This window comes from Esox lucius, chromosome 16, assembly GCF_011004845.1.
Source record: "Esox lucius isolate fEsoLuc1 chromosome 16, fEsoLuc1.pri, whole genome shotgun sequence".
Classification (NCBI taxonomy): domain Eukaryota; kingdom Metazoa; phylum Chordata; class Actinopteri; order Esociformes; family Esocidae; genus Esox; species Esox lucius.
Genome location: NC_047584.1, coordinates 17,062,747 through 17,081,324, shown reverse-complemented (window position 1 = coordinate 17,081,324; position 18,578 = coordinate 17,062,747). Strand labels below are relative to the sequence as shown.

Below are 18,578 nucleotides of genomic sequence, written 5' to 3'. Positions count from 1 at the left end.
CTTTCAAAATATAAGATTATACAGCTTTCAGGACACTTTCACGGCGCGGGAAATTTCTCAGTCCCATCTGCAAGTCTGGAGGTATTCCTGCATTCATAAAAGAACTGCAGGAACGTATACTCGAGTTTTTGCCGTTTTCTCTGAAGAAAACAATAAAAAACCAAAATGCGTCAAACTCGCACAAAGGTAAATTATTCTTCATTATTTGGTACATTTAGAGTAGTTTACTAATGTTTGTGAGACCTCGTATTACTCTTTTTAATCAACTACAGTAGTGGGTTAGCAATGTTCTTGCAGTCTACAATGTAAAATGTTGCAAAGCAACCATTCAAATCAGGTTCACCAACAATAGCTAAACTGTTTGCCATTGTTCATGCCTTATTCAAGCCTGTTAATAGCAATTACAGTTGCGTTTTGCTAATTACACCCCTTTGTTGAGGCTACAGATCTGTTACCTGGTGTTTTGCGATTTTAAAGTCGAAGTAGCTGCCGATTAACCACTTCTACTTTATGTATAGACCCCAGATTATTTTCCATTTGGTTTCCATTGTTGCGTTCATATTAAACTTTTACCCCCCGACCTCATTGTGTTCCTTGCTTCTCTCCTTTCCCATTATGGCGGTCGTGTAAGGCCTTAGTTTCCAGTCTTCATGTATTTACCCGCTAACTCTTATCTCGTGTTTCTCCAGCGCCAGCAGATCCCCCCGCCTCCATCCACCAGGATGAGTTTGAGGAGCTTCCGTAACGTACCTCTCGTACCCATGGAGACATCATCTTCATCCTCAGATGACAGTTGTGACAGTTTCGGTTCTGATGGCGGCTTTGCAGTTACGGTAAGGCAAATAGCACACATACACTACACACATACATCGAATTGTTAAAACTAGGCTAACTGAAAGTGGATAGAGAAACCTGCCACATTTCAAAAATGTAGTTTTTGCAAAAACTATGTAGCTTGACACTTCTATTACACCCCACTCTTTCAAAAAAAGAGCTGCAGTCTTATAATTACACCTGCTGAATCCACCAAACCTGGGTCCTGCTGTATTTAGTGTACTATAATGTTTGTCTGTTCCTTATATATAGTTTTTGTTCATTTGTGTTTTGATTTAAGTGTTTGTTGTTCTGTCTTGACTTGCAATTGAATGCCTATGACCGGGATGTCTTTAAAAAGGACAATTGTTGTTCAATTTCTCTGGTTAAATATATATCTATAAAACATTTTTTTAATTTTACTTCACACAGAAAAATAACTTCAGGAAAGCAAAGCGTGTGGCAGAGAGAGCCAAGGTGTTTGAGGCCAGCTCAGAGGAAGAATCACTCAGTGGGTTTGAGGAGAGCACATTTAACAAAGAAATGAGTCACATGGTGAGTTTTCTTCTCGATATTACCAACGTGATTTCATTACACTGCGATCGCTACTATACACGTTTTAGATGTGCTTTGATGTAAGGACTCTGTTTCAGAATGTGGGCTCTGACAGTGAGGAGTCTGTCGTGCCCCAGAAGAGGCACCGTCGGTCCCAGACCCTGAAGGTCGCAATGAAGTTCCCAACAAGGAGAGCCAGCCAGAAGACCACTGCTGAAGAACCTCCTAAACAGACCAAAGTCTCCACCAAAGAAACCAAAAAAGAGGCAGACTCTGATGCTGACAACTTCTTGGACAAGCGAGCGCTTAACATCAGGGAGAACAAAGCAATGGTACGGCAGTTTAATTCGTAGTAGTTTTCGATGTGGCTTTCGAGTAGACATCTGGGTGCTAATTGATTTCTTTTTCCAATTATTTTGGTTAGCTTGCAAAGCTGATGGCAGAACTCAACAAAATACCTGGCTTCTCAAGAACAACTTCCCTGCCCATGATGAACTCGGTTAGTGAAGCAAAGAGGCTTTTTATCCCCAAGGAGAAAAATACTGTGCTGAAAATATTCAGCTACCATGTTTGCACCTGAGCTAAATGTCTTGTTCCGTCTCCAGCCCCGTCGTGCCCCACGCAAGTCTCTGGGAACCCCAGGACACCAAAGGAGGAACCCCGAGCGTACCACTCGACCCCACACTCGGTCCCGTACCATGGTGGATGGACCCCCCAGCCCCCCTCCAGACACAGATGAGGATGATAAGTTCAGCCTGGTGCGCCGGAGCCGCTACTATGAGGAAGTCGATGAGGCGGTAAGTGGTGCACTGTGACCTCTGACCTCAGGGTCTGGTGGGTAACTTTGAGTGTCAAATAAAGTTGGATAATTATGAAGTCGTCAGTTTGTTTGACATGTTTGTTTTTCCAGAAGGAGCCTCGGCGGCGGAGCTACAACGGGGTGCTGGCCATTCCTCACGTGGTCCGGCCTGTGGAGGAAATCACCCAGGTAGAGCTGGATCTGATTGCCAGCAACGTGCGGGAGAAGGTCTACAACCGCTCCACGGTAAGCTCCCGTTCTCCAAAGGTGCTTTGGAAATAAACAAAAGGAGAGTTAACCGGCTGGCCGGCGATCCAGATTCACCCCTCCGGTTTGTTCCTTGTAGGGATCTACTTGCCATCAGTGCCGGCAGAAGACGATTGACACCAAGACCAACTGTCGTAACCCGGAGTGCGTAGGAGTGCGGGGTCAGTTTTGTGGCCCGTGTCTCCGTAACCGCTACGGAGAGGAGGTCCGAGATGCCCTGCTGGATCCTGTAAGTACCGCTCACCTCTCATCCATCATAAAAAGATCCCATCCACTTGATCCGTTCTACCTGTTGTGAGAGACCTCCGCCGGCGTTGACCTGGTCTCTGTTTCTTCCAGGAGTGGCAGTGCCCACCATGCAGAGGGATCTGCAACTGCAGCTTCTGTAGAGCACGGGAGGGTCGTTGCGCTACCGGAGTTCTGGTGTACCTGGCGAAATACCACGGCTATGACAACGTCCACGCCTATCTCAAGAGGTAACGGTCCTTCAGCTGGAACCCTTCAACCTTTGTGTTAATCGTTTCTACGGTTTTACTAACGAGGGATTTTTCTCCACAGCCTCAAGAAGGAAATGGAAGAGAGCCATTAAACCATTGAGGGTGTATTCTGATCCCAGACCTGACTGCCGAGGTTCTCATTTCAAAGGGCTTTTATATTCTATAAAACAGAACTGTTCTTTGTTCCGTTACAATTTTTGCATTGTTTTAAATGTATAAAGTTATCCAATGAATAGGCATAATTAAGGGTCTATATGGTTTATACTGCTGATGAATTTTAAAAAAAGCCTAAACGGTTATGATTGCTTGTGATATTCTCACTTTTTAACTTGTAAATTCTGAATACAAAAATGAAATCTGTTTGTTTACCAATTGTTTTTGGTACGATTTGTCAGTTTTTGTCTTCTCTTTCAATGAGTTTTATAGACAGTAGACTGTTATTGTTTCTGCTGTTAGTGTGTTCTGTCCAATGTCAGACGAGTACTCATGACACTGCTCAGTAGTCCACCAGTGTCCCATCATGCCCCTGAGGTGGTGAGGGTGGATAGGGCAGGGGAGGTGGCATTTCCCCCCTCCCAAGCAGAGGAACTGTGATATACTACAGCGCCTGGTTACATCCTTCATTAGATAACTGTCACTAATGGTGTGGAAACAATTAACAGTCTCTAATGGGAATCTCATACCTGTAAATCATTTCTCCTATTAAAGCACTTTCTCTGTTCATTTTCCAACTATGCTTTACAGTGCAAATAGTAATGTTCTCAGGTGTCAGTCAAGTGGCAATGGAGTTATTGGCTGTATTTTCTGTTCAGCAGTGTGGTGCTACACAGGAAATGTAAGGTGAACTGGGGGTTGTTATTGGGCCTTTGAAACTGTGATTTTGACCTGCACCACCATTTTTCATTGAGCACATGCCTTCATTAACACTGACACTCACTTTTAGAAATTAGTTCTATCTGATCTTAAGGCTAAACATAACTATTCAAACCTTTGACGGCTGAATCTGAGAGTTACTTCAGGGTGTATTATGCACCCAAAACGTGCATCTTTAAAATTAGCTAACGTGTGTCTGTAACAATGTGACCGTGTCTGTGGATTTGAACTTGAATTTAATTTAGCATCGGTGGGATTTCCGGCCATCCACAATACCCTAGCATACTAAATGTGCTCACCACTGCCCCTAGTGGCTGGGCTAAATGTAACATTACCATTCTCAGATATGTGAACTACCCTGTTTATATTGAGTTCAACTTGGTACAGTTTGTCAGACAAGCTATTCAAAGCTTGCTTTCGAGTAGCACTTTTATTATACTGAAAGCAGACTTTTTATCAGTTCTAATGCTTTTAACAGCTGTTCTCCACAAACCCATTATGCAGTGACTTCACCCTGTTCCAGCATTTCATAACACTCAAAAAAAAAAAAAATCCCAAGAATCGTTCCTTTTCTCCCCAGAAACTGAATGTTTTAAAATCTATTATTAGCATAATAAAGATGCACTTGAAAATACTGGTATTAAATACCAATGATCATCCACTTTGGGGTGATGAATATTTAGGGAAATAATTGTTTACGACGCTCAAGCATTGAGCTGATCTGGTAATCAGGCTATGAAATACAATATTTATTCATTAGAGCAGATTTAATGAGGCCTTGCGGCGCTAATTATGAAAACCAGTGTAGCAGTAAATGAGTAGCGCACGGTGGCGGGCTGTCGGGTACCTGTAAGGAGGGAATGGGGGTTGAAGTGCTCTGAGTGCCACGCCACACTGAGCAACACAGAACCCTTCCCCGGCCCTGCCTGTCTGTCCATCCCAAGCACTACATCACCGGACTAGGAGACAGCACACAGATGGGCCCCCAGCCCCACAAGGCCTTGTTCTGCCAGGCCCGGATGAATTAGAGCTGTAATGATGACAACCTTGTTACATTAATGATAGTGATATTGTGCTGGTTGAACTGCGGGCAGTGGTGCTGGAAGTAACTGTATAGTTATCACTATCATGCAGCTTTTCAGATTACATAGAAGGATTTCACATGCAGTGTTTTTTTTTTTTTTTTTGGTTGTTTGATTGATTGATATTTTCATTATGGCTGCATGGTGGTGATACTGCTGTTAATTTAATGTTAATTTTCTTGAGTGTCCTGCAGGTTTTGAGTGATTGTTGTGGAGCCAGAGGAATGGCTGAATAAATGGAACACACAAGGCACGATCACAATGGAATCTGTAGGTCGAAATCAACAGATTAATTACAATGTAGAATACAACTGTCAGGCCTCCGCAATAAACACCCTTTTCAGCTCGCTGACTAATAACTAGATTGGCATGTTGTTTCACGTTAGGAACGACAGTAGGGCCTGAATCAAACAAGCACAAAAAGAAAGCCAGAACAAGCTCTGAGGGCCGGCCACATCCCCAGTGCTGTTTCACTGCGTTTATGTCTTGTGGAAACAGGCAAAAGTTCTTAGACAAAAATATTCCTCTGCCATGACTTGAGTGTCCTGTGAAGTAGAGTGGAGGGAGAGAGATCTGCTGTTGTAGAGAGTGAGTCCATGTGGCAGAAGGCTTGTGACGTGTTCCTTACCTCTGACTCTAGGATGTGCGCCGATGGAAACAGCAGTTTGGTCCAGGTGTCAGGGACATTATCAGAGGAAAAGGCTGCTTGCAGTTGCTCCATCTCTGAGGAAATTGCCAACACACTCTAACAAAGGAAGGCATAAGTGCACTTGCTGCTGCCTTCAAAGGCAGTGTGATAAGATGACATTTTAAATAGAGAAATCCTTCACAGAGGGGGGAAATACATCAGGAAGCAGAACGTGACAATTCTGTTATTTTTGCATGCTTTGTCAGAGATAAGTTGTTGTTTACCAAGGGAGCAAATGTTCAATGCCATTAATAATTTTACTGACAATTATTAGACATAATTGTTAAATGGACACTGCTAGGCTATACGCTACAGCAGTACTTTCATTACACTCACCTTTGACCTCCTCCTCAGTGTTCTGTGATCACATTCATGACTGTTGTCAAGTATGATCTTTGTGGCCGGTGCTTCATGTTCCACACATTTATTGTAGCAGTTTAGACAAACATAGAATGCATTTCACACCATCACTATGTTTCAAATGTATAATTTCTATGGAGTTACTTCATCTGATAAGTTACCCAATACCCTAACTTCCTGAAGGGGGAGCTCTAATACAGGAAAATCTGTAGACTGGCTTACCTCTTTAGACAGCTTAAACTTTCGGTGACTCAGTCTTCCACAGAGCAGCAGAAACATCTTCTTATTGAGGTTGTGGTAATGATTTACCTGCAAGTTCAGACAAACAACAAATCCATTTGGCTTTAGTCAATGAAAGCAATTCTTTCAGGGATGTTTTGCCAATCTATGTAAGCTGCTTTGAAGTTTTTCATCGGCTGCATGACCATTAAAGCAGATGATGTCACTGGTATAAATGCAAGAGAGACTGTGCACAGAGAGTGATTGATTATGTCCCTGGTTAGCGTGTGTGTGTCTGTGAGTGAATGAGATCCGAGGGGCAGATGGATTGGAGGGCAGATTGTTTAACAGTCTGATCACTTGGAGGTACAAGCTTCTTTTTCTCTGTCTCTATGTCCTTGTTGCGATGCTCCTGAAAGTCTCCGTCAGCTGGAGAGTAGCAGTGTGAACAGCCCATAGCTTGGTGGTGGGGTTCATGATGATCTTTATGGTCTTTCTGTGGCCCCATATGGGGTGAATGTCCTGGACGTCAGGCAATGTGGCCCAGATGGTATGTTGGGCTAACCTCACCCACCACCCCCATCCAAGGGACAAGCAATCACAGGCCATGTAGTTGCTGTATCAGGCATGCTCTCAATGTTGTTTTAGTGTTGAGATGTTCCTCAGGCACCTCTTCGCCAGGGCTCTAACCTACAACACTTACGTGTTCTGGGGTCGACCAGTGCTCAAGCCGCTGCCCTTTTCAACCAAATATCTCAGTCTTTCCCACTGTATGGCACATTAAGCATACAGAATGACATTTTGTAGCACACCACTCGCCTGTCCTTGTCATAGATGGGCTATTGCAAAACATTGTGTTCCACTCCTATCAGATGAAAACAAGAGAAAGCATCTCCAGTGGGCACTTGATCACCAATTCTGGATGGTTGAGGAGTGGGAAAACATTGCCTCGTCCAAGCCAAGCCTATCCTAGGTCAGTTCTTGAGTGGCATGCACAGTCCCCAGACATCCAACCAATAGAGCAGCTTTGCAGTTGTTCGCGGCACTGATGTACTGCTGTCCTATCCTGAAGCAACTGCATCAGGCAATTGTGTCAACATGGACCAAAACCCATGAAGTATTTCAGACACCTTGTAGAAATGATGGAGAATTAGCTTAAAGATAGCTTGACCATTTGGAGGACTAGTTGAAGGAGGAGAGCTGAGGAGACGGAGGACTAGTTTGTGGAGGAGAGCTGAGGAGAGTACTAATTTAAGGTTTGTCCCTCACTGCCAATCAACGTGGCGTCGGTCTTATCAAGTCAGACAGGGAGTAGAGGTGAGAGGGAGATGACATCACCAGTGTGCACAGTCTTTTGAAAGTTTCCATTAAATTCATGAGGGCCAATAGGGAGACGATGGGAGTCCAACTTGCCACTTAGGCCTGGCACAGGGAGGGGCTAATTAGGACAAGGGGGAAAGCAGGGTTGGAATGTGTAAATCTAATCTCACCTTAAGTGAGAACTGGTACATTGGATTGATTTTATTGAGATCATACATTATCAAGAGGAGCATTGCAGGAGCTTACAGCCATGAGTTGGTCGTACTCACGTGCTTCATTAATTTTTACTTCATTAACTCTCTCCTTCAGAGGCTACAACACACAATTCATTGCTGGTCATGAACCCAGAGCACAGGCTAATAGGCAGCAGTACCAGATACAGGCGACAATGCGAAGCATACACTGACTAACCTCCTCATCCAATCACAAACACATATATGACACAGAAGCTCACAGGAGCATGGTGTTTACGAGTTAGGACACTACATCTCATCAATGTCTTGTCATTTGGAAAAATTAACCCTGGAAAAAAATTATTTCCTCTATAGCTAGTCAAATGTTTTTTAATATAATTGCAGAAACAATATGTTGTCTCAAATGAATCAGATTTTGAAAGTGTCTATCTGCGCAGTGGTTTGAGGACCCAAAAAGCAGGAAACATTCCCAATACTGAAGATATGCTTAACATGTGGTCTGGAATTAATATCCAATATTATTTTACTGTATGTTTCGGGAGTTTGTTCTGTCGGTATTTTAATGTGACCTCCAATGTTTGGGCACCAGAAAAACCTGGCCAGCACATGCCTTTTGGTGTAATCTCCTGTTTACACATCCATTGACATCTAGCAGTCCCTTTGCCCTTTCAACCATTTCCGTGGCCCCTCCCACTTTCCAATGGACCATTTGTTTAATGTTATGGTCTTATATAGTCTTAAACCCAACAATATCAATCAGTCATGAAATCACCTATGCATGCTTCTTTGCCCTGTAATACGCATCTGTTTGTCCGTAACAACCCCTGGCGGCTGACAATTGATTAGAAGGGGTGAGGAGAGAGGGTGGAAAGACAGCTAGGCAGTACAAGACAGGCTTTCAAAGTTCCTGCTTCAGACTGCTGGCTTTCAAATTTCTTATTTCAAGTGAGGTTCAGAACAGCCTGAAAAACATTTTGGACCGGTTTAACCACATGCTAAAATAACGCTGCTGTCATGGCCGTCACACTACATCTTCAAAAAGCAATCAGTTGACAAAAGAACCACTGAAAACATTTGAGGTAGCCACTCTGAAGTAAAATGAATGGGAGAAAAACAAAAGAGCTCTAAGACAATTAGCGCTGAAGACAACTCTATAATCTTAAGATTATTCTCACCCCTTAAAAGCAGCCCATGTGGTTTGTATTCTTGTGGTGAATCAGAATGAACACGGGACTGGATCTCATTTGGCCCCCTTAATGTGCATTTCCTTGAACATGTCATTCTGCCGTTTCTGTACGTCAGTGTTGATCCAACCCAGCTGGTCAGACCACCGTGCCATCATCCCTACAGTGTAATTCCAAAGATGGTGACCTAGAACGGAGGCAGGAGGCTTGTTGTCAACATATCACGTGGTAACCTATCTATATCTTCCATAGATCCTTCTCAATGGCTAAATCAGGAAGTATTTCAAGAAGTTCCATGTTTACATTCCCTGACATATACTGTTCCACATCTATATGTTAAGTGCCACAAACTGCATAGACAAGAAATGGTTTGGCATCCGGCCAAGGGGCTTTACTCTAAACAGGCGTACAAATTAATGATGAAATCGTCATGGTTATACATCCATTAGCCAGTAATCTATATGGCATTGATTCACACATGGACTGTTTAAGCTACACCATATAAAATCCTGTTAGCACGATCCCTGAAACATCCCAAAGCTATGATCATTTAAATAACGTATTACAGTATAAAAAATAAAAAAAAAGAAACCCTGTAATTGCAAAATATGAAATTTAACCCTGGAGCTTGGTTGCTTAACCAAACATGCTTTGGCTGGTTGGGCTTCATGGCTGAGGAAATGTCTGGCTCACAGATTACATTTGTTCTCTCTAGAGTCAAAGGCAAGAAAACAATTAAGTGTCTGCAACACATTTGACTATGTGCCACTTGACACAGTTTTCACATCATTGGGGCAATTGTCTGCAGAGGGCTACAAGACTAAGCCATTATTGCCAAAGTCTGGGGAAAATGACATTGTCATTTTCCTAATTTTGAAACATTTCAATTACACCCCTGACGGTGATAACAAACATAATGCCATGAGAACAGTGTTGACTTTCGCCCTGTCAATTCCCTGTCAGGGATCCGGAGGGTGACTGCCTTTGGGCCAGAGGTGGGAGGCATCGCCGGCACCTACGGGGCTTATGTGTGTCCCCACCCTGGTGGGTCCCGACAACCTCCTCCTTTCATTCAGCGTCTAGCCCTTTCAAAACAAGGTGAAGTTCAGCAAAGTTTCTCTGCAGCGACGATCAAACAGTCACATCACTTATGGAGCTGGGTGACAGGGGCAGTGAATACAGATCAGCTTTAATTGTAGCAGGCCTTACTGCCACTGTCTGCCAATCAGAGCCTTTGAATTGGGGAAAATGTGCTCTGTTCATTCTGTTAAATGATGTATCCAATTAAACACGTTAGAATTCATGATCTTCAGTCAAGGTTAAATGAAAGCAGTTACTCCTGTCAGTAAGGTGATTAAATGCTGCCTACATCAGGCACATTTGGTGCAAAATTAAAATGTGGGTCTAAAGCATGAATCTTTATTCATTATCTTGCAGTCCTGCTATATAAATGCCCAGCACATTTGCTCTTAATCACCATGTTCATTTTAAATCTCTGCTTTAGTCTCTTTATTAAAAGGGATCTCAATCCTCAAATTACAGTGTTTTACATATTCAGAGAGGAATTGTGGCAAGGTCCATTGATGTTCAAAGGCCTCTTTCAAGAGAAAAGAAGAATCCTTGAGATTATGCCTATAAGCTTAGTTCAGTTACCTGGTAGCAAAAATGGTGCTAAATACATTAGCAGCCACACATATGATGAGCTCACAGGTCATATCTGAAGGATAATGATTTTCTGTTGACATCCTTGTTGTACATAGGCCTTAAAATCTTGGGCCAGTGTAGGAACACAGAATGTTGGGAAAATCTAACGGGGGTGCAGCCTGGTGACAAAAATGAACAATTACACAATGTGAGGGAAATTAATTTTGCGCCCGTAAGATGAATTGTGCGCACTGTTATTAATGTGCATATGCAAGTTGTGAGTATGTTTCCCGGGCCTCTGTGATGAATGTGAAGATGCTGGTGAAGAGCATGATGACTAATGACCAATGTCATGGGGTCTAGTCGGGTGTCCTCTGGGGAGAAGCAAGGGCTCGGAGTCGGGGTTTCACATCATATGGCATCACTATCTGTAGTTCCGTCGATGGGTACAGCTGCTGCATGAATAATGTTGACAGTAAACACCACGCTGTATTTATTTATTCTAGTAAATCATGGAAAGTGTTACAAACATAAAGGTTAAAGTCTGTGATTATCCAACTTTATCCGCAGGTATCCAATTTCTTTTGCCAGCATTTTTTTTGGGGGGGATAGAATTTGGATCACCAGAACCACCCCAAATCCACAACCTTAAGTAAAGTGAATTTAGATTTTGACATCAACTTATCACCCTCAGTTTATGAAATTTAAAACCATCAAAATGAATAAAATAAATATACTTCAAATATTTTTCTCAATACAATAATCTGCAGTATATATAGACACACACATACATTTCTGAAATAAATTAAGAGACCGCGGCACCTTTTTCTTTCCTTTCCAAAATAATTGAAAAGGAAAGTTTTGAGTGAAGAACACAAGCTTTCAATTTGCAGTGGTCTCTTAATTTTTACCCTTCTGTTCCTCACTCAAAACCTTCCTTTTTGACTTTTTTGGAAAGGAAAGAAAAAGGTGCAGTGGTCTCTTCATTTTTTCTGGAGCTATATATTATGGTGCAAATACACTCTCTTCTGCATCAGTGTCCATCCAACGCCACAAGGGAGAACCACCTGGCCGGGGGCTGCAAATTGTGGCCCTTGAACCCAGCTCAGCTGCCATCCCTTGTTAAGGCACACCTGCCCCCAATCAGGCCTCGTCAGGGGGAAGATAAAAGGGCCCCAGGAAAGCGGCTACAGGCAGCAGGGAGTGGAAGAAGAGAAGAGTAGAATGCTATGCTCCGCCCAGCAGGTTTATAGGTTTATGTTTCTTCTGCCCCTTTTTCTCACACACAGTACACTCCAAGAGTACTTACACAGTGACACACATTTTGTTGCTTTGGCTCTGTACTCCATCACAATTCCTGGTGATGCTCTGCCAGGCCTGTACCGCAGTCTTCTTCAGTTCCTGTTTGTTTCTTGGGATTTTTGCCTTGAGTCTTGTATTCAGCAAGTGAAATGGATGCTAAATTGAATTCGGGAAGAGTGATTGGCTTGACAAGGGACGTTTCTGTAGACCTCAGAATTAATTCTACTAATGCAGTCAGCAGTGCATTTTAGTATTTGTCCCATCTGTTCAAAATATATTTTGTCCAGAAATCAGCAGGCTCTTTTTTTTTTTTTTTTTTGGGGCCACCCTGATTTTATGGATAACTACTGTTTTTGCACCTTGTAGTCCAGCCTCTATAGTTCAGCTGGTGAAGTCTTCTGCAAATGGCAGTGGCTGACACATCCAAGAATGTTCCTGATCTGTCGGACAGATCTTTCTTTGTTTGTTTGTCTTAACTAAGGCAAGCCTTCTTTTGTTTTCCACTGTAGAGGTCTTCCTTGGTTTTGCAGTTCATTTGGATTTGCTGGGCTAACCAGTGAAATGTATTCTTCTTAATGGACCAAACAGTAGGTTTTGGAATGCCTAATGTTTTGGCTATGTCTCTGATTAATTTTCTCATATTTGCATCATAATTGCATTATAATGGCAATCTTGACTTGCATTGACACTTCTTTGGCCCTTTTGTTGTCAGACACTGTCAACTGACTCCAAATGCAAATGCAAAGCCAAGAATCAAGACTAGACTTGACCGCTCTCCTGTGGCTGTACTATTGATCTAAAGAAACACCCTTGCCTAATAAGAAACAGCTATGACTAAGCTTGACCTTTGGTACCCTTTAATGGGGTGATTTAATACAAAATGTGTCATCTCTAAATTGTTTACCCAATATGGTAGAAAATACCATCAAATTAACACTGACAATCAGTTCGTTAACTCCATTGAACATAGTATCATTTCAAATATTTTGGCTCTGCCAGAATACAGAGCCAAAATAGAAGTCATCTGTGCATTACTTATAGAGGGTGCTATATAACCCTAATCCTATTATTTTCCTTAAACAGTATGGCCACACCATTCACAGCCCCACCTTTCAATACCACATGGTGAAAACAGGAAAGAATGGCTCATCAGATGATAGGCGTACTGGTGACAATGTCAGTCGCACTCTCTGGAGGTCCTAAAGCCCAGACAGGAGGGTAGCTTGGCCAACCAGGCCAGAGGGGATGGATGGTGCCCCGCCTCAGTCCCAGTAAGGAGAATGATGCCATCATAAAGGAGGAACTGGAAGATGAGGACAATTCACCTTTATGTATTCTCGAAAGGAGATCCACACACTCAATGCAATTTCATGCTAGAGAGGGTCAAACAGAGGAATTAAAAGGCCTAATGCTTCGATACCTCATGCCACATCATACATTACAGGACCTACATGGGAAATATGGAAGAGGCCCTACTGTCTATGAATGACTGCCAATAGTTAGATATAGTCTTTCTCAAGGGTCAGAGAAATAATAAATAAGACTTTGGATTCCACTAAGTCTGTGCTTTAGCCACTGATAACCCGTCACTCCCAGTGTAGGGACCCTTAAGGCTTTACAAGCGGCCCAACAGCAGTTGGTCTCATTTAAACAAGTCTAAGAAAAGTTGAAAAATAAATAATCCCCCCGGCGCTCCCCTTTAATGTATTCAATTAACTGGGTTCCCTCTAGAGAACTCCAGCACACACTTGGATAAAGAGAGAGGATATTGCCTGGAGATGAATACGCTGAATGCACTTATTCTGAAGACCATGATTGGAAATCTACCTCAACAGGTTCTTTCTTAATTAAACTTCCCTTCATCTGACTTTCTGTCACTTTCGAAGGAAAATTGGGAGAAGCATATTCAAAAGCGCTGAAAAACGTTCTATGATATCGTATTTTGTTTACAGGGTCATTGGGGGACTTGTAGCTAGAGCCTGTCATCTTTTCCACTGTTACTGTGGAAGGGAAAATGAGCCTATAGGATCTGTATATAACATTCCACAGCCATTCATAGTCAATTATCAGATGGAATGAAAAGAATCCTCCAGCCTTCAACACTGAGCGGCTATAATTACCTGACAGCCATCACCACATCCATAATAGAAGTATGATATATTCATATGGTAACATTCTCCACTTGTTCCCTCAAGAAAAATATGTGCGTTTGAGTAATCAGCCCAAGGACAGCTGGAAAATACTACGAAATACAATATGCTGAAAAAGTACATCTGAAAGCATAACACAGTCAGTGTGTGCTCAGCTAAATGGGAGATGATATTCCCTTTTCGTAATTATCAAAAATGTGCCCGGTAAGAATAATTTAGCATCCCTTTGTACCTTACACTAATTTCCCCTCCAGTCCCATTGTGTTTCAAAGCCCTACAGAATTTGCTATCTATTAAAATGAATCTCTCATTACATCGCCTACATCCGTCCTTTGCTACTTAGTTTTTTTTCCATAACAAATCAACTTAATCAAGCTCATTAAGTGTCATTATTAGCCATTTATTGTTATCTTTCCCAATGCACTCCTGACAGGCATGTCCCGCCCACTCCTGTCCCCCTGACACCAGGGCCCTCACTTGTCCCCAGCACCTCACACACACCACCGCCACCACACCGGCTTCTAATTGGCCTTCATTGTGTTGGGCTCTCATCAGAGAAAAGAGATTTGACACGGCTAAGCTCAGGAAGTTTAACATCTACTTCACACCAAAACTACCCGAATGCGTACTTCTCCTAACACCAGGCCTGTGACAGAAAACAAAAATGCAACATGAACTATTCTATCTATTTTAAATCCGTCACTTGAACTCTTAAATAGGACATGCATCGTAGCCCCGAGGTAAGAGTACGTGTTATTTCAATTCCATTTGTGCTGAAAACAGCGGATGCTTTTAAAATACGGCATGGCAAATGTATTTCCATGGATGTCAGACTGATGGACAGAGGGGCAGGAACCTCCACAGCAGCGTCATGATCATACCTGCACACAACAGCCCTGCTGGGCCCAAGAGTGTGTTCAGAGCTGCCTGGGGGGGGACGGCAGGGGGAGGGGAGGTCTGTCCCGTCGCAGGAATTATTAAGTTTGTCTCCAGGACACACTTGGTTTCACCAGGGTGCTCGTCCCTCATTCGTAAGAGATGCTAATCTGTTCAGGGCTGACTGATGACAGAGCTTCCTGCCCTTCACAGAATTAGTCCTCAGCTTTATCAAAGGGCCCAAACTGCCTGCTAATTAGACTCATTTCCCCCATCATGAATTATTTATTTCAATTGTTACTGATCATATATGGGTGATGGTAACCGCTAGCGCATCCTGCTGCACCCAGTTTTCACACGGTGGAAGTTTCCAGACTCTCCCTGCTAGCCTCAGTTCGTCACTACGCTATGTCATGGGAGAAAGCTTTTGGTGGAATTTATTAACCAAGACAATTTGTTTTAATATTTCTACTTCCAAAAGACAAAAACAAGGTTGGTGAAAAACTGTGGCTAATTAAGCCTCATATGAACAGGGTGTCCATAATCTTATGCATTACACTACTATATAATACATTTGATCAGGATTAAAGAATTATAAAGAATGAACTGCAAAACAACATTTTATGTGGGGATTTTACACTATAGAGGTTTATGACTATATTTTCTTGAAGTTCTACTCCTCTCATCACCACATGTACTCCCTAATTACATCTACTTAAGCAATTCTGTGGTGAGAAAAAAATGTTGTGCTTAATTGCATTACTATCTGGAAGGCAGAAATATGCAGAGCGAAACAACGTATAGCAACGTGAGGGAATTGCTAATTACACTAATATTTCTTTGGCATTACTAAATAGCACGACCAAAACAGATAGCAGCATGCCGAAGAGTTTGGGCTCCATATATTTCCTGTCAACTAATGAAACTAAGACAAACACAGATGTACAGGCGAACATCTCAAGCGTCTAATTGCCTCAGGTTAGCAGTGAGACAGGTGAGCCAGCAACCGGAGTGTTGCCAGTTCAAATCCTGGGTCTGACGGGACAAAGCAGTCAGGAAATGAGCTGGCGACCAAAAGGGTTGCTGGTATTCAAATCCTAGATGCCTGTGCCTGGCACTGTGACCTGGAGAGAGGCACAAAACTACCACAACAACAGTCCTGCAGGGACCCTTAAATCTATATGTGTTTCTGTCAAAAGGAGACAAAGCCGAAGTAATATTTTGGTTGGAAGTAATTTATCATTAATTGTATGAGTGATTTTAATCATAGATATACAGTCTCTCATTAGAAGAGTATCAGCAGCAGCTTAAATCCGAACCTTTCTTTCTGTCAGACACATCAATATGAGATACATATGTTGATTGTAGGTGGCAAGTCACTGTTGTCTATCAACTAAAAATCTAAGATGAAAGATGGAAATAATCTAAAGCTATCAAAGGATTACTATGGCACCATAAGATGACACAAATTGAAATATTCATGAGCTTGTACAGTACTATACTTCAAAAGCTTATATTTACAAATCATTCCAATAGAAAAAGTGCTCAAGAAGCCTACCATTTTCCCTCTCAGCAAGGGCCAGTGGATAATAAGAATCCGCTCACAATTTCAAAGTTTAATCAGACTTTCTAAGCTGCCAGGCGAGTGTCTTAAACAGAGGCCTAGCTCTCCACAATAACACTTAAAACTGTTCTTTTGTGTGGCTTTTTCACATGAACAATAGCAAATTATGTCGGGAGGAAAAAAACTATTTTATAATGAATACCACATTTACTGATTGCAAATAATTGCGTTAAGCGGCTTATTTTCCTTGGGTCGCTGAGGGTGACTCGGGTGTAACTAATATAAGGATGTGATCCCTCACCCTCGCTGATGAGGCCTATTCACAGCTCAACTGACCTGTGCCCCCTCCCGGCTCCCCACACTTCACTGTGATGAGGAGTGTGTTTGGCAAAGTTTTCAAGCGAGGTGCGATTACACCAGAGGCCCCCCCCATTCTCCCTTGTCAACCCCTCACTCGTACCTGGAGCTCCATTTATAGAGTGCTGTGAAGTAATGATTAGGCACTGCTGCTTCTGGCCATCAGCGATGAGGACAGTTGTAGGCTCTGTGGAGGGGCTGTACTAGAGCTCTGGAGGGAGGAATGACATCCGCACATGTAAGTCAAAGTGTTTGAGGTCACCCAGGACCAGACAGTGCAGATAAGTAGCCTACATAAGGAACATCATCAAATCATTCTCTCTTTTTAATACAATCCAACATGCGACAAACCTCTACATACTAAATTCACATTGTATTCCTCCAGAAAGGGAAGAAAAAGTTTCCAAACACCCTGGATACAGCAACGAACATGATACATGATATCTGACAATCTACCAAGTATTGATCATAATTTGATGCTGGAAAAACACAGGTATTATCGCTTCACACCCTTTGCTGTATCATGGATTGAGAGTAACCTATCTAACAGATCAGAGAAAATATCAGGACATACAGGCAGCTGTGTTGTCCTTCGTCTTTGTTCTTTACTACGGACATTCCACTTGGTTGAATAAAGCCTGTATGTTCACTGTGACATTATACATGTCAGCTACAATACCAACAGAAATAACTGCAAGCCTTAACGAAAGCTTCAGTCTGTTTTAGAATGAATGACTAGCAATTTGAAAGTCTTAAATAGCTCAAAAACAAAAACCATTGAATTTGTGACAAACCACTTGCTCAACCCTAAACCCAATCTAAATCTGGTATTGAATAATGTGGTGGTTGAGCACAGTGAGGAGATAGCTGGGTGTCAACCTAGATTGCATGCTAGCATGGTCAAAACATTATACAATGGTTCCTAAAACGGGGAGAGGTGTGTTCGCGTTAAAGCACTGCTCTGCTTCCTTAATATAACAATCAGCTGGACAAGTTGTACAGGCCCCCATACTACTACACCTGCACTACTGACCAGATTTATGGTCGTGCTGCAAAAAAGGACATCATCAAATTGTAGTTTGGCTCAGAACAGAGCTGTCTGGTCCTTAAATGTACAAGGAGCGCTAAAATATTGACTTTCTGTTGTCAAGATCTCATGGCAAAAGTTGAAGAGGCTGACCATGTCACTACAGGTCTTTGAAAAAAGGTATATCAATAAATACACTACAAGGCTAACCAAGAACCAAGGCTTAAAATGCCTAGTTCATTTTAACCATTATTTTACCATGTAAGTATGCTATAAACATAATCTTTTACAACAACAACCTTTCAGCAATTAGGGTTAACTGTCTTTCTCAGGGACAGAATGACAGGGATTCCCCCTTGCCCGGTCGGGGATAAAACCAGCAACCTTTTGTTTACTGGCACCAACCCTCTTCAGCATTAGACTACCCTGCCAACAACTATCCTTACTTTGTTTGTTTTTGCAAACTTCAGCCGGGCTTGGATGTTTTTCTTTGTAAGAAAAGGCTTCCGTCTTGCCACCCTACCCCATAGTCTATTCATATGATGAATACGGGAGATTGTTGTCACATGTAGCACACAGCCAGTACATGCCAGAAATTCATGCAGTTCCTTTAATGTTGCTGTAGGCCTCTTGGAAGCCTCCCAGACCAGTTTTCTTCTCGTCTTTTCATACATTTTGGAGGGACGTCCAGTTCTTGTTAATGTCTCTGTTGTGCCATATTTTCTCCACTGACTGTCTTCAATGTGTTCCATGGTATATCTAATGCTTTGGAAATTCTTTTGTACCCTTCTCCTGACTGATATTTTT

General features: G+C 42.4%; 1 protein-coding gene across 2 annotated transcripts; it reads left to right on the top strand.

Annotated features, from left to right (window-relative positions):
• The first annotated feature begins 79 nt into the window (after nt 1-79).
• On the top strand, nt 80-3,299 carry cdca7a (cell division cycle associated 7a). Of its 2 annotated transcripts, none has more exons than XM_020054667.2 (10): nt 80-186; nt 690-833; nt 1,246-1,368; nt 1,467-1,700; nt 1,793-1,867; nt 1,974-2,165; nt 2,282-2,413; nt 2,514-2,663; nt 2,774-2,910; nt 2,993-3,299. In XM_020054667.2, exons 1-10 carry the CDS (start codon nt 166-168, stop codon nt 3,021-3,023), a joined length of 1,239 nt encoding a protein of 412 aa, XP_019910226.2. In that variant the 5' UTR covers nt 80-165; the 3' UTR covers nt 3,024-3,299. The 2 variants fall into 2 exon arrangements, with proteins under 2 accessions (XP_019910226.2, XP_010878185.2); XM_010879883.4 differs by having other exon boundaries at nt 2,279-2,413.
• The last annotated feature ends 15,279 nt before the right edge of the window (nt 3,300-18,578 follow it).